Here is a 16405-nt window from a genome sequence, read left to right as displayed (position 1 = left end):
GCATGGTATAAAATATTTTATTATAAGAACAGTCAAGTTCCCTATTGTAGTATATTGTACTAACTACATGTCTTTTACTCACGTACAAAACGAAGTCGCCATATTCGTTCCGGCTCACCGAACGGCCAGCCGTCGTGGAGGTGGAAGAAAGTAACCCCACAGCGACAACGACTGGTTGATAACTCAGTGCTTCCAAGACAGAGCTCGCTGCACCCGCACCATGCGGCTCTTACTCGCGACCCTCGCCCTGTGCGCGGCTTTAGGTAGTTGTTCGAAATTAAAGGGACTTCCCATTAATCGTAAAAAAAATGTACTAACAATGCTACGTGGCCAAGATCTCAAATTTCCATTGCTCTCGCCGGAGAAGCAATTTGAATATTTGCTTTACATTAAAAAAGTTCCTAAAGGTTTCAAGCAAACTACCGGTACGGTCAGTGAATATGCGAAGTTATTTTCGAATTTACTTACAGGAGTGCATGGAAAGCACAAAAGCAAGAAACATGTGCTAAGCAAAAGGAGTACCAGTAATTTAAAGTGTCATGAAAATGGAAGATTTTACAGGTGTGGTTACAACAGATTGTTTTTCTATAGCTTAATAAATAAAATCATACTTACCTAGCCAAACCTATTTAAGTAATACCTAAGATGCAATAGGGCAGTTTTTCCGCCTCTGAAAATTAAGATGATGATGATCGTTTTCCTAAATCCTAATAGGATGACCGAACGAAACTTTAAATTAAAAATACCCCGGCAGGCGCTTCTATGGATGAGTAGGAAAATAATTCTTATGTGAAACCAAACAAATTAATTGGTTATTAATGAGTAGTAGGTAAGGTAGAAAGGAAAAGCTTAACACATAATCGACGACAATTTCATACCTTTCGAATAGAAATCATTATGTCATTACGCGGTAATCTCAGTATCGCGAAGTGAAATCGGGCCACTTTAAAAAACTGGTCGAAAAATGACAGTTACTCATAACATAGCATAAATGCGTGTTTCCGGTCATTTTAAGGCACGAAATTCTAGTAAGGTACCTATCATACTTATAATATATTACATAACACAAAAACTCATTCAAGATGCAGCATTTTACGAAAGCTAAACTAAACATTTAATAGGTATAGAGAGATATTTTAGGCAAGTTAAGTGCCACCTAGCGCCCAGACATATTACATACATATATATCAAATACTTATAGATGGGCAATAGTCTAATTCTATCTATAATAATACCAATAGGTATGTCGTTATATTAATATAAACAATGTTCTATAAAGTATATATAAATTTACGAATTGATCTGTGATTGTAATTATAATATGTAAGGGACCATCCACACTCATAAGACGCATGTCTTGCGGCGCGCAACGGACGTCTCCGCCACGCCGCCTGAATGTATTTCATAAAACGTCTCCTCAGTACATTTTGTGTAGGAAGGACGTAAGACGCGCTCCCAGGCGGCATGGAGACGTTTTTTGAATTACATTCAGGCGGCGTGGCGGAGACGTCCGTTGCGCGCCGCGAGACACTCGACGCCTAAGTGGGGACGCTGCCTAAGCTTGACCTGTAATTGATGTTAATAAATATGAGTATGAGTATACTTTTTGCACTTTGTCCGCATGCTTGACTGTGCGACAATCTAATCTATTAGGGTAAACGCAGCTATTAACGCCCCCCTTAAGGCAATTTTACAATCGGGTCTAATTATTAAGTATACACGTTGTTCAAACATTTTATTTTCCTATTATATGTGATACTATGATAATTAAAAAAGGTAAATATTGTGTTACTTGTACTCAAATGAAACATTATGATATTAAAAATCTATTTTTAAATTACTGAGTCGATTGCTACCATTAGCGACCCATAAAAATGCATATGAAGCTATCAGCGATTTTTAAGCAGCTATTACCGATTGTGTTATAAGTATGAGTAATTACCTGAACGCCCAGCGAGTACACAGTACAGCAACACCTAGTATAGTGGCATAGTCCACAGGTAACGGGTAATTTATTAAAAACATGTTCAGCATTGTCATCGAAGATTCATTTCTATTGTACCTATTCCTACATACTTTTGTACCTATTCATATAACATTTTTCACGTCTATCATGCCCACTAAGAAATAAAACAAAATGAAATCACAAATCAAAACAATTATATATTGTGTTATTTTAAACAAAACAGTATTTTTCAAGCTTAGAAACAACGTAACTACTTATTTAGGAACGATCGGTCATACCTTCTCATGGTTTTGTAATAGCGATTTCTATGAGTCGTTGAAAGAATATGTAAGCACTAACGTAAAATGTATGACCGACCCATATTAAACAACATTATTATTGTTATTTTATTATTGTTGTGGCTACTAAACACTTTGTTATTACGTGATATTCAAAATTTTTGACATAAAATCAGTTTTTAAGGGTAAAACTCCTTCACAAACAATGTCTTACACAATATCCGTTTTCCAAAAATATTGTTATTTTAGTAAACTTTACAACGTCAAAAAAAGAAAACTAAGTACAAATGTGTATGTCGTTAATAGCTTTTTGAAAAAAACTATTATTTGGGTCTCAAATAATCTATAAACATACTTATGTTTCTAAAGAATAATATTGTAAAAGAAAGAAAAAACTTAACATGACGTTATAGTCATTACCGACCTATGGGTCGTTGATAGCTGCTACTACTAAAACTGATGAAGCTATCACCGCCCAAATTTAATTTCATGTTTTATGTATGTTAATGGATGTTTTTTAACAAATCGTGATAACCAATCTATAATTTATAAATGACTGAATATAATTAACAACAAAAGTAAATGTAAAATAGTCAATTGTTAACATAAACGTCTTAGCTAGATAAGTCAAATCCTTACTTGAAAGTGCAAGCGCCAGTATGGAATGTCCTTCTTCTTCGGTACCCACGACTTGATTGAATTACTTATTAGATCGGTAATACCTTCCGATTTTCGATGGAGCGTTAATAGCTGCGTTTACCCTAGTCTATTACAATATTAGCTGCAAAATACCATCAGATTACGTTAACGGATCTATACCATAGCTATAACGTTTATCACGATCTGCGGTCAAAGAGCATTAAAGGTGCAGGCGCATCGTAACCACTAACCTTTTAGTTTCATCATTTTACTTAACCGTTTAGGTTAACTATGTATGTTAAACACAAGTAGGCATTAGGCATTTGAAATTGGGCATATTTTATGAAATCTACGAGGTTTACAAAAAAGCGGGGATCTGTGTATAACCGACATCAGATTCCTATTAAAAAATAGTAGAAAAAAAATTACGCCAAAAATAATCTCAAAATGTTCAATGTAAAACAACATGCAAAAAAGTCTAAAGTAGAGTTAGTCTTAAATTTCAAATTAGACATATTAGGCATCGTATACCGATTAAAAATGTTGTCCTTAAACGAATCTCTAATACTATTATATTTTAGTACCTAAGGTATGAACACCATGTATAATTAGGCTACTTTCCTCCTAGTCAAATCAGCTTCTTTTTAAGAACTGTCAAAACGATTTTGAACGACTTGCTAATATGGAATTAATATGAAATCGGATTGAGTGACGTCACGGTCAACGGATTTACTTTACATATTTCTATCTGATTTATAAAATGTAAATTGGAGTTAAAAATAACTCCTGTCCTTTTTTTTTCTTATAATATCTGATGCTTTATTTCGTGCATGGTATAAAATATTTTATTTTAAGTACCTACAGTAAGTTGCCTATTTTTAAATGATCAGTGTTATGTGTATTCAGTGACCCAGTGACTATGGTGAAAAATAAAACATACTTGTCCTATGTGTGATATGATTGATATATGCAATTAATGGTGCTCCAACACTGGGATGTTATAAATTAGAGATGGGCCGAATATTCGGTAAGTATTCGGTATTCGGCATATTCGGCAAGTTTTTCAATGTTCGTATTCGGCCGAATAGTTCGGTTGCATTGCCGAATATTTACCGAATAAACAAAGTAAATAACTAATGAAGATCTTACTTATTCCATTGGATAATAAGCTCCTATTTTAGTAGCTTTCTAAGGAACTATTTAAAATGCGTCAAAATATAAACACAATGATTTTGTAAAAAAGTTAAAAAACCGTAGTTTAAGAGTTGAGAAGAGTTCAGAGTTGTTTTAACTAAGTTTTAGTTATCCACTAAACCATAAGAACATAGTTGTAGTATGTTATAAACATTATCAATCATTTCATAGTTCAGCAATTCCCGTCAACTTTGTACAAAAATTAAGGGAAAAGTTAAATTTGTTTTTATTAATTCCTATTTTGTTACCAAGATTTTGTTGATTAATTGAGATTTTATTAAGTTTTATTTCGTCATTAAGGTTCTCTAGTATCTATATTTTCTTAATTATAACAATTATCCTGTATATATCTTACGAAAGTCGAATTATATTACTAAATGTTGGTAACAAAATAGGATCAATTAAAATTTGCTGACGTGGCATTGTACAAAGTTGACGGGAATTGCTGAGTTTTCATCTTAACATTCGCTTTAAAAATATGGCGTAACCGAATATTCGGCCGAATGTTCGGTTCGGTAAGAGCTGAACCGAAAATGTTCGGCCGAATATTCGTATTCGGCAAAGTCCATATTCGGCCCATCTCTATTATAAATGTTATATAACATGATGTGGCAGGAACAGTGCGCCATCGCGCTAAGACCCATAAAAAAAAAAAAGGTATAAAAGACAATGACGTCATATTGCCCGCGAACTGTTTGCAAATTTCCCAGCAGTTCAACGACCCCGTTCGACTTTCGCCGCAACCTTGACTGACGCTACCGTCCGCCGCATCTACATTTCCGCCGTCCAGAGAAACTTTCGCTCTCCGTGCAATATTCTCATACGATCGGCGTATTATGGATTAACCTCGTGATAAAATAAATGTAAATTTTAACGCCGCGATTGAAAGAGACGGACACTGACGTCACGTATCATCAACAAAGACGGAATCGGATATGAGGGAATCCATATTAATTGATAATCATAATGCTACCAGCCCGATGTAAATATGAATGCTAGGAAAGTCTCATATTACTGAAGTTTTGTTGTTCTATGATTGATTGTCTTTTGTTTTCAAAGCTCGAACGCGCTTTTCCGCCCTTGAGAGAAACTTCAAGCATGAATGATGATTGATGACCGTGAATTTATGTAGATAACTTTCCTAGAGTTGTCTCAGAAACTGATCGATAGTCAATTGTTTTGTCCGGTTCGTAAGGACCAGTTTTAGAAACCTACAGTAGTAAAGTTCTAATAAGCTGAACTGGCTGAAGAATGAAAGTTAAAACTGATAGCTTTTGCTGTGTAGGTACAGTCTTTTTTTTTACAGCCTACCTTCTTATCAAATAATGCCCTACTAATTTTGTAACCAGAAACCCGGATCGCCCGGAACAGGCAACGTGGACGAACGACGAGTGCGCCAAATATTACCTGTGCCTCCAGAACGAAGTCTTCGAGTTCCGTTGTTCCCCGGGACTGCTTTTTGACGTGAACCGACAGTTGTGTGACCAAGCGCAGAATGTTCACAATTGTGACGTCACTACTGGTGAGTTGAATCTTTTATAAGAAACACATACTTCGTTTACAAACGCGACGAATAATGTACATAGGTAGAACTATTATGTAATTTAATTTGCAAACCAAAGCCTGGGTTTGCACGTGCAGTTAATGAATTCTATATTCCGCTGTAAGTTGCACAGTGTCTGTACAGTCAAGTTCATAAATATGTGTACATTTATTCACCTTATTGCAACGAGTTAAGGTGACGAAATGTATACATATTTCTGAACTTGACTGTACCTAGATTTGATGCAAATATATGCCCAAAAATTTATTCAAAATCCCTACCTAGAAGAGTGTTGACCCAGAAGGGATCTGATCTGACCATCCGGGAAATATTTTCAATTTCAGAATTCATATTCGTCCCGATTTAAAACCATTCTCACAAGAATTCTCACCATGTTCATATCAGATTTTAAGCCAGCTCTGCATCTGGTACCTAAATACGAATGCCAAATTAACAACGTTTGTTCCAGAGACACATATTCCGAAGCCCCTGCTGGAAAACGGCCCATGCGCCAACGAGACCCACCTCGCCTGCGCTAACGGAAACTGCGTGCCTGCGGAGTACTTCTGCGATGGATCCAACGACTGCGCTGACTCCTCTGATGAAGTAAATATCTGGTCTCCAACTCCTCAAAAATCTAACAAACTATAAAATTATTGAAATATATGGGGATGTAGGGTAAACTCGCCTCATTCGGTGACACGCCTAATTCGGTGATACAAGCTTTGAAGCACTATTCCGGAAGATGATTTTTGGTTGTTTCACCGAATTAGGCGTGTCACCGAATGAAGCGAGTTTACCCTACTCACGTCAATACAAACATCACGTTTAGCGAAATGTTTCAAGTCATGTGGAAACCCATCTTCAGGCATCGCGGCGGCGGCTATTCCAAGCACACGCCATTAGACATGCCTGACACAGCTTAACCACGGTGATGACACTGATGACGTCTTCGACAAGCATTTTACTGCGTCGTTGTATTTAATGCTTCGCGGTTGTTTACATTAGGTATCTGTTATCAATGTTATCATCAATTCGTTAATCGCGCTACGCTAGTAAAGTAAAACAACCTTCAACTGTAATGTTTTACTGCAACGCTGCAACTAAAGATACATTAAAATATGTAAATCCAAAGTAGACCAATAAAGAACCCGCAAAAGTCGCCGCGCTCGCAGTAAAACTTATTGGGTTGATCTCCACACACCTAAGTGCGAAAATGTTTGTCGATCAAGTGGCAATGGCAAACATTTTCTAAACCTAGAGCGAGCGGACCTGCAACTTCATTTCGATTAAATTCTGATCGATTTACCAATTGATTCGAGTTTATTTGAATTTTAATCAAAGTTATCCAACACAAGACATGTTATTCAAGTCGCGTAGGTCAAGTAAGCGTTGTTTATCTGTTGATACTGGTGCCCAAGTGTCCAGTCAGCTTTCTCTAGATCACACGTAACGACTCAACTTTGCAAAGAAAAAGTAGTACTAGATGGTTCACTCCAGTTGCCCATTTATAGATTCACCCAGATAGATACATAATTTTGTTTCAACCGAGTCATGAAATCCTATTCAACGCTGATAGAGAACTGTCCAACTTGTCCCCTATCTGTATGATACATCGTCAAATAGTGTTATTTATTTAATATGAAAACAATTTCGCTCTCCGAACCCCCTCAAACTTTTCATATCTACGCTACGTGCTTTCGTGACGGAAAACTAATAAATATTTCCCTGAGTTACCCTTAGACAAGGATGAATATATTATTCTTATATATATTATTCTTCTCGTTGACTCCTGAATATTTTCATATACCTACGAGTAAACACTGACACACACTGATTTACAAGAGCTGACACCAAACGCGTGATACAAATCTTCAGCAAGTTTCTAGTACTTCGAGTTTTATAAATAATCGTATCATCCGTGTTTACCATCCACAGCAAAAAAGCAATCTCTAAAATTATCCATGTAATAGGTGCAACATGACTGCTATTACTTTCTCTCTCTGATCAACAGAGGTCGGTCAGGGTGAGCTATTTTCCTCATACTTCGACATATGTTTTACGTCACGTAGTCAAGTCATAGTCTATTCGGAAAGAGAGGAGTCGTGGTTAAGGGGCTGTATACATTTCTGTGCTCCTTTTTCTTTCCGCACAGATTAATGATGATAATGTCGACAGGCCTTCACGATTCACGAACTCTGATGCTCATCAAGGATTATTCCAGGGCTGGTGCGACGTGCAGTACGACCCTAATTCTGCGGCGCCCTGCGACACGGGACTGTGTCAGCTGCCGGACTGCTTTTGCACCAAAACCGGGACTGAGATCCCTGGTGGTTTAATTCCAAATCAGGTAAAATAATACATACAATTCAAACAAGATATTTTGATATCGCGCCACACCTCACAACAATCGGTAACGTCGTAAAAAAGGCATGTTGTAAGTAGAAATTTTATATCCTAGCCGTAATAAGAGATGAAAGATAAATCTGGAACGACACAGATAGAAACCCTAAATGTCTACAAGCTCTTGAGAAAACCCAATCAATACATTTCTTAAGTAAGTCTAAATAAGGATGTAGCTGTATCATTTAGGATGAGATTAAGCTTTCAGCCTACACCGCGCTGAAATTAAAGTCCGCATCACTGTGATAACCTGACGATAACCACATGTGTCACGTAGGAACTAGAAGAAAAGCTGCTGTGTGATATGAAGAAAAGTTCTAACCCTTAATCATTAATAAACTAAAACAGTTTACTTTGTATTGTTATTCTGTTGTAGACTCCTCAAATGATCCTCCTGACCTTCCACGGCCCAGTGAATCACGAGAACTGGGACGTGTTCGCAAAGCACCTGTTCACCGAGCGCCGGAACCCAAACGGATGCAATATAAAGGCTACTTTCTTCATCCCACATCAATATACCAACTACAGACATGTTCAGAAGCTGTGGAACGAGGGACATGAGATCGCTGTCAACTCTATTACGTAAGTTTTATGTTCAAATCATTAGCATCATCACCATAATCATCGTTAATCGCCCACTGCTGAGCATAGGCCTCCCTTCGTGTACGCCACTTATCCCGGTCCTGGGCTGGTCTCATCCAGAGGTGCCCGGAGTTTTTCAAATGTCGTCCACCCAACGAGACGATATAAAGGCGACATTCTTCATCCCGCATCAGTAAACCGAACATTACCAACTAAAGACATATGCAGAAACTGTGGAACGAGGGGCATGATCGCTGTCAACTCTATTACGTAAATAGTTAGTTAACATAATACTTGTTCACTCCAGGGTGCGTAGCCGAATGGCACAAACGCTCACGAAACGAAACTCTCGGAGATATCTATCTCTATCGCTCGTGCGTATTGGCGCGACAGAGCCAGACTACCTTTCGCGGCGTTTCGTTTTCGTTTCGCGTCGCAGAAATGCCATTCGGCACCTAAACCCGATGTAAATTCAGATGACTATTTCCATAACTGCACCGTCTAGATAAGTTACTATCTTATTAGTTAACTATATCTATCGTTCTGGGGTCTTGGGTATTGATTGAATGATCGTCACTGAGGCTATTAGGTCGGCTGGTTCAAGTAGATACGAGCGACATTTTCATCGATGGTGATTTTACAGGGGGCCTGTAGTATCAACGTGTTAATTATACATCGTCATTAGCTTTGTTTCATAAGTATGTCGTTTTTCTTGTCCATATATTTACAATAAATGGGGAATTGCCAATTTCATCATTTCCCAATACATATGTGTTGTAATTTCCTTCACTGATCACCAACACATGTTAGACACTATGAATGGAACGTTGGACATGATACGAAGTTACATCATTTCAAGATTATTGTATTGCATTCAAATTTTATGCCATTCCAATCCACCCACTCAGGTTACATCTCAACAAAGAGGATCGAGTATTAAAGAGCGTTACTGTCAAAGCAAAATGTGTAATCACAGTGCATAGACTGCCATCTCTCCACACAGGCTTAAAACTTTTGAACCTCAGTTTTGACAATTTGGCCCATATTCTGAGCTTGATATGTTTTAAAATGTCAAATTTTAATATTAGCGCCATCTAGCTGAGCCTACCCCAAAGGTGTAACGCCATCTAGGTCACCACTGCTTTATCTATATGGTACTGAGGTACGTTTTTTTCTTAGACTTTATCCGTCTAGATGGAGTTATATAGGTCTTTGATCTCAATTATTTCTAATGAAAATTTGACGTAATGATATATTATTAAGATTGGCGCCATATTGGTTTGAGTGAAATTATTTTTGTATCAAGTAAAAGACAAACAATTTAAACAAAATACGTACCTACGCATACGATAAATATTGGTTCCATTCCATTCCAGTAGGTATTTACATTTACCTATCATCTTCAATCTATAAAGGAAACCTAAGAAACTTTGGAAATGGTAAAGGCTGCGATAAAATTAATTGTGTAATTGTTGTTAGTGTTATAATTGTTCCCTTCCCAATTTTAGAATGAATAATTTATTTATTTATTTAAACTTTATTGTACAGTAAAAAAAATGTACAAAAGGCGAACTTAATACCAAAAGGCATTCTCTACCAGCTAACCTTTGGGCCAAACAGAGATCAATAAGAGCTAATAGGTGCAAGAAATATAACAAGACGATAATTAAATAAATACAAGCCACAACGCCCACGCCAAACATTAAAATGACCTTTTGATTACAGAAATCGTGGTCCCGAGGAATGGTGGTCGAAAAACGCCACTGTAGAGGATTGGTTCGATGAGATGGTCGGCCAAGCGAACATTATCAACAGATTCGCTAAAGTACGCATGGAAGATTTCAGGTAAATACAAGAACGTCAAGAACACTATACTTCAATGACTTCTAAAGGTAACGAGCGTTTTGAAGCTGGCTCGAAGGACCACGGGACAGTGAAAACTTCTGACCTAGCCTTTATTATGATGTAGGACGTAAACGATCAGACGGATCGTCTGATGGTAAGCGATATTGCTGACACCCATAGACACACATAACACCGGAGGTGCTGTAAATGAAAATGCGATATTTTCTGAAGATTTGAAGTCGGTATCGGTCCGGCATAATTTGCAGGCCACATCAGGTCCCAGTTCAGCTGTGTCTTGTGAGACAGGATTTTTTTGGCTGAGGTATAAGTTGTAGTGAAGTAACTTATTGTCAGTCATCAGTCAAAGGTAGTGCAATAGAGAGTATCTTTATAACGACATTCATTTGTTTCAGGGGGCTCCGCGTCCCTCACCTGTCATTGGGTTGGAACCGCCAGTTCCTTATGATGCAAGAATTCGGATTCGTGTACGATGCGACGGCGGTTGCGCCCGTATCCGACCCGCCCTACTGGCCATACACGCTCGACTACAAAATGCCGCATAAGTGTTCCGGTAAGCATTTTTTTGCTTGTTTATTACTGAAGGATAGGGTAATTTTCCTACGAATTACTTGGTGTAGCTGATGACGATTAGGGAAGACTCGCGTAAACAGCCATAGGTTGTTACGTCGTCGGTGAGTTAACGTCGATCGATTGCGTCTACATAGATACATCGATTTGTCTGGTCAACGTTGACATCGAACGATCGATCGAATCGATGAAACACTTGTGATCTCCAAGGATCGGACAAACGCCCGTCATTTCGAAAATGTAACCCTGTTCCGTACAGCAGAGACTTCCTTATGTTAATAAAAAAATTGTAAGTGTTTTATAAATTTATTGGACCATATAATTTATATCCAGTGACAAATTAGTTAATGATTATTATTACGAAAATTACTTTCGCCAATAAAATAGAATGACCAAACCAAATTTCTAAATTTTCAGGTGTGAGCCTATAACGACGTGAATTTAGGACCCATTTATGCGTTGAAAAAGTCCGTTCACAGTCTACGGACGTCATAGGGGCATATGTAATCGTTGACATTGGTATATTGTTCTCCCAATATGATTGTGCCTCGGAGTTAATTTTCTCATGAATTTGTTTCACGGTGATGTAGTCAGGATTCCTATTAAAAATTGCTTGAAATTTTGACATAGCTGTAGATCTAAAACTCCCGGGAATATTTTGTAAAACAGTCCTTATGTCCTTAACAATTTTAAATGCTTTTTTTATGTGTAACTTCGTCCTTTGTAGTTCAAGAATTTTTTGTGGGATGACTTGGAAATATTTTTTTATGTACAGAAAATCTTTTTTTAAACTGGGGATTTTTATTAATTTCTTAATCTTTCGAATTGCGGAAACAAATTTTTCGAAATTCATGAGAAAATTAACTCCGAGGCACAATCATATTGGGAGAACAATATACCAATGTCAACGATTACATATGCCCCTATGACGTCCGTAGACTGTGAACGGACTTTTTCAACGCATAAATGGGTCCTAAATTCACGTCGTTATAGGCTCACACCTGAAAATTTAGAAAAAAATTTGGTCATTCTATTTTATTGGCGAAAGTAATTTTCGTAATAATAATCATTAACTAATTTGTCACTGGATATAAATTATATGGTCCAATAAATTTATAAAACACTTACAATTTTTTTATTAACATAAGGAAGTCTCTGCTGTACGGAACAGGGTTACATTTTCGAAATGACGGGCGTTTGTCCGATCCTTGGTGATAAAAGTAGAACACGGGCTTAAATACACCGCACCTAAAGTGGCTAAAGTAGGCACCTTGACCTAGGTATACAAATTTCGTGACCGTAGGGTCAGTGAGACACTATAGAATAAATGAACACCATGTACATTGTACGACCTTTTTAGGCACAACCTAGCAGGCTAAATTGTGCCGGTCATCCGTCACCTATAAAGACGTAGTTCTTTAGCCACATGTTAGCTCTAACGTATGTTTATCGTCACGCGCTGATAATCTACAGATCGACACAATTATTTCTTTGTTATGATTTATTATCTTATATACCTAGGACGCAAACATACCGGTGTTTGAGATGATGGCTGTCACGATCTTTTCTTGAATCAACTCAGACAAAGCCTGCAAACTGTATTTTAGACCCACATCCAATTAAAACTATTTTTCTTTATTAGGAAACCAGTACTGCCCTACCCGGAGCTACGCCGGCCTATGGGAGATGCCCATAAACCCATTCCTGAACGATGCAGGGAAGGAAGGCGAGGAAGTCTGTACGACCCTGGACCATTGCCCCAAGTTGACAGATAAGAGGTGTATGATACCCTGGTCAGCAACTTTAAAAGGCATTATTTGAAGAACAGAGCGCCTTTCGGCATCCATTTGAACTCTACGTGGTTGAAAAATGCGGAATATTTGCATGCATTTAAGGTAGGTACCTATATGCTATTTATGTATTAGATACTAGCTTTTGCCCGCGGCTTCGCTCGCGTTAGAAAGAGACAAAAGTAGCCTATGTCACTCTCCATCCCTTCAACATAGCTGGGCACCGTTAATCAAATAGTTAACTTCGATAATCGTTAATCCGTTACTTAAAAACTTAACTTCGTTAATCGTTAAAGCGATACATTTCGGTAGATTTAACGGAAGTTAAAGTTAATCGATAATCCGTTAACACGTCATAAAAATAGGACTCCACTGTAGGTATTATGTATTTATATTTACTAAGTATCCACCAAAAAGCATTAAAACATGTGACGCCAATTGGTAAAAAACCGAAATGTAATAATTACGGTCTCTTCGGGCTTTTACCGCCGTTGGTTGGCTAAATCCTAGGTTTTACTTCGGATTGGTAATTATTGGGTCATTCATGCGGTCGCGATCGTGGTGTGTCGGTTCTTCAGATTGAGATTTGAGATGACAACTTGATGTTGTGGGCCACAATAACTTGGTAGAGTAATATAAGGCCCGCGCCGGACTCTCGATGCGTCGGTTGCGCGATTTGTCTGTCATGCCTGATGATTGCACTCTATTCCCAGGTTAGTGATCGATCTAGCACGCCTAATAAGATTTAGAAGATCTCGAATAAGTGATCCAAAGTCGCTAATTGGTCTTTAGACTGTTTTATAACCGACGGATCTGCTTTTACCGATAAAACCTAGGTTTTGCCGTACTATGAGCTTTTTCAGTAGCAGTATAACAACGTGGTTTTCGCGGCGCAGCGAGCCGCTTGGGGTGCTGGTTAACGGACTCTATGAAATTTAACGGAAGTTAACGAATCCGTTAACATTTTCTAAAGTTAACTTAAAAGTTAATTCGTTAATCGAAATGTTAACTTCGTTAATTAACGATTAACGGATTAACGAGTTAATGCCCAGCTATGCCCTTCAACTATCTCCACCTAAAAAATCACGACAATTCGTCGCTCCGTTTTGCCGTGAAAAACGGACAAACAAACAGACGCACACACTTTCCCATTTATAATATTAGTATGGAAGTATGGATTACCAAATATCTAAGACGCTTAACTAATATTGAAACACGATTTTATTACGAAATGGTCATACATTACATAAAATTTTGATTTCTAAACCCTAAACACTTTACTGACAAAAATTCTTTAGGTGCTTAATACCTATTTAGTCTAATCCAATAGGTATTTTTAACGATGACTACATACTACTTTGCTACTTTCTTTGTTCAAGTCGATTTTTCAACATGGGCAGCTCTCTGTATGTCTTTGTTCAAGGATTTGTCTGTTGTCAGTTTACACAAACTAATTTGGGAAACATAAAGTTCCAAAAATGATAGTTCGGGAGCCTCAAACTATGTGTAAGAATTGCATAGATATCAGATCTAAATGTGATGTCCTTTTACAGAAATTCATTAGTGAACTAATGAAACTGCCTGACGTGTACTTCGTGACAAACAAGCAAGCCATTGAATGGATGAAACGGCCAACACCAGTGCTCCATATAAACAAGTTTGAACCGTGGCAGTACAAAAACCAAAGTTTGGACGATGTTGAATACGCCTGCCATAAGCCGAGGACTTGCAAACTTCAGTCAAAAGTTTTACAACATGATAAGTATATGATAACATGCCAGGGTTGTCCACAGAGTTATCCATGGATAAGAAATGAGTTTGGATTAGATTAATATTCAAAAATAATATACCATCACTGACACAAATACACAATTAAATCACTGTTGATATTACTTTTGGGCATTCTAAAAGTTTTGAGTCTGTGGTATGTGACAATTTTTTTGCTTTTGATAAACCCAACAGGTTGGCAAAACTTTAGATGTAAATTTTGTAAATAAGAGATTTTTGTAGATTATGTATAAGCAATTCTTATTGTCTCATCTCTACTAAAGAAGACCGTTTTGTATATGTCGTAGTCCCCAAAGTATACCAATAGTAAGTTAAGTGTGTTCAGTTAGTAAATATGCTATAACTTATGACTTAAGTTACCAGTGGAGCAGAAGACTTGATGAATGATTTGGACATGGTTGTTCCATAGTATTATTTAATGTAATAGGTTTTTTAAATGTTAAGCTTGTGTGCAATAATTTATTGATTGTAGATAAATAAATTAAACTAATATTTGTTGTTGGTTTTGATTTCAAACTACAGAGTGGTCCTTAAATTATTTAATGTAGACTTATAATATATAAAAGATACATTACACTATCCTTCCTGAGTGATGAAGGGGTTTGGAATGGCTTCCATTCCATCCATGGGACAGATCAGCACCACAGAGGTTCCTCGGCACACCACTAGTCCTAATGCTCTAGTGTCATCTAACAGTTTGTAAGGGTCATCAGGATCTGGAAAACAAAAATAAAAATTATCAAAAACCCTAATGTAAAATATCTTATGGATACAACAAAACATGGAGATACATGACATGAATGCTGGTTAATAGAAAGATTGTACTAAAAAAGATAAGCCAGCAATTTTATTCATAAAAAACTTACACATTTTCAATGTCATTGCAGACCTCATCAGCTATGCAAATAGTGCAATTAAGGCCTTTAGTTTGCTATACATTTTAATTAAAAGTTTGATAGATATAACTATAACTTAAAAAGTATAATATCACATAACAATTCCTACTTGTTTTGTACTGGTGGGTTTCAACATACCTCTTAGAAATTCTGTGGTGTTGTCGAGCACCAAGTTGAGCAGCGGATCATAACCCTTCAAAATGCCGGCGGCCTCTCGACCTCCGGCAAACTTTACTCGTATACTCTTCTCCAAGTATTTACTCAAGTCGAGAATAGACTCTTTCCTTCGCTTCTCTTTTCCGTCTCCTGCTCCTTGAGGACCCTATGAGTGAGGTAGAAATGTAAATAATTGTGAAACGCAAGAGGAATACTCAATGCAGTGTCCCATACAAATATTGTTTTGATTACCTTTGCCTTATCACCGCCTCCTTCTTTTGAAGCCATTATACGACAATATTAATCAATAATTCGCTGGTTTGAAAAGCTTTACTGCCGGTTTTAGCTGTATTTGCATGCAAATGGTAACGAATTACAAAAATATAAGTTCAAATCAAAACAATAATTTTCAGGTTATGTTGAACACGAACGGCAGCTGTCAATCAAACAATGAATCGTTAATGTCAATATTGGAGGGAAATAATCAGTTTCTGAACGAATGTGAATACAAAGTAATTATTATTTCACAAAAATGCAGATCATAAGTATTACGAAGTAATTTACAAGCGAAATGGGACATAATTTAGTGTAAAAGATCTTTTGCTAACTTATTTATCAATTCTGTTATATAAAAAGGTTTTATTACATTTGTATTATTTCTGAACGAAACTTACGTCAGGGTTGCTAGCTACAATAGCTTCACCCGAATTTGTATATTTTATGTAATGATTTTTTTG

At 37.1% G+C, this 16405-nt stretch overlaps 2 protein-coding genes across 2 annotated transcripts; one reads left to right on the top strand and one right to left on the bottom strand.

The window, feature by feature from the left end:
* Window positions 1-204: 204 nt before the first annotated feature.
* Window positions 205-15087, top strand: LOC125231402 (chitin deacetylase 1-like). Its single transcript, XM_048136849.1, is given in 10 exon segments — window positions 205-561; window positions 5427-5599; window positions 6090-6226; window positions 7845-7970; window positions 8400-8605; window positions 10331-10450; window positions 10864-11021; window positions 12681-12797; window positions 12800-12933; window positions 14382-15087. Coding segments are annotated over 10 exon segments (1791 nt in total). The 5' UTR covers window positions 205-220; the 3' UTR covers window positions 14661-15087.
* A 53-nt stretch (window positions 15088-15140) lies between these two features.
* LOC125231403 (U6 snRNA-associated Sm-like protein LSm7) lies at window positions 15141-16107 on the bottom strand. The gene is made up of 3 exons (XM_048136850.1): window positions 15921-16107; window positions 15651-15834; window positions 15141-15332 (listed from the first exon to the last, which is right to left on the bottom strand). The coding sequence occupies exons 1-3, from the start codon at window positions 15954-15956 to the stop codon at window positions 15193-15195; spliced, it is 360 nt and encodes a 119-aa protein (XP_047992807.1). The 5' UTR covers window positions 15957-16107; the 3' UTR covers window positions 15141-15192.
* Window positions 16108-16405: the final 298 nt, after the last annotated feature.

The sequence above is a fragment of the Leguminivora glycinivorella genome, chromosome 11, assembly GCF_023078275.1.
Source record: "Leguminivora glycinivorella isolate SPB_JAAS2020 chromosome 11, LegGlyc_1.1, whole genome shotgun sequence".
NCBI lineage: Eukaryota > Metazoa > Arthropoda > Insecta > Lepidoptera > Tortricidae > Leguminivora > Leguminivora glycinivorella.
This window is presented reverse-complemented; position numbering and strand designations above follow the sequence as displayed.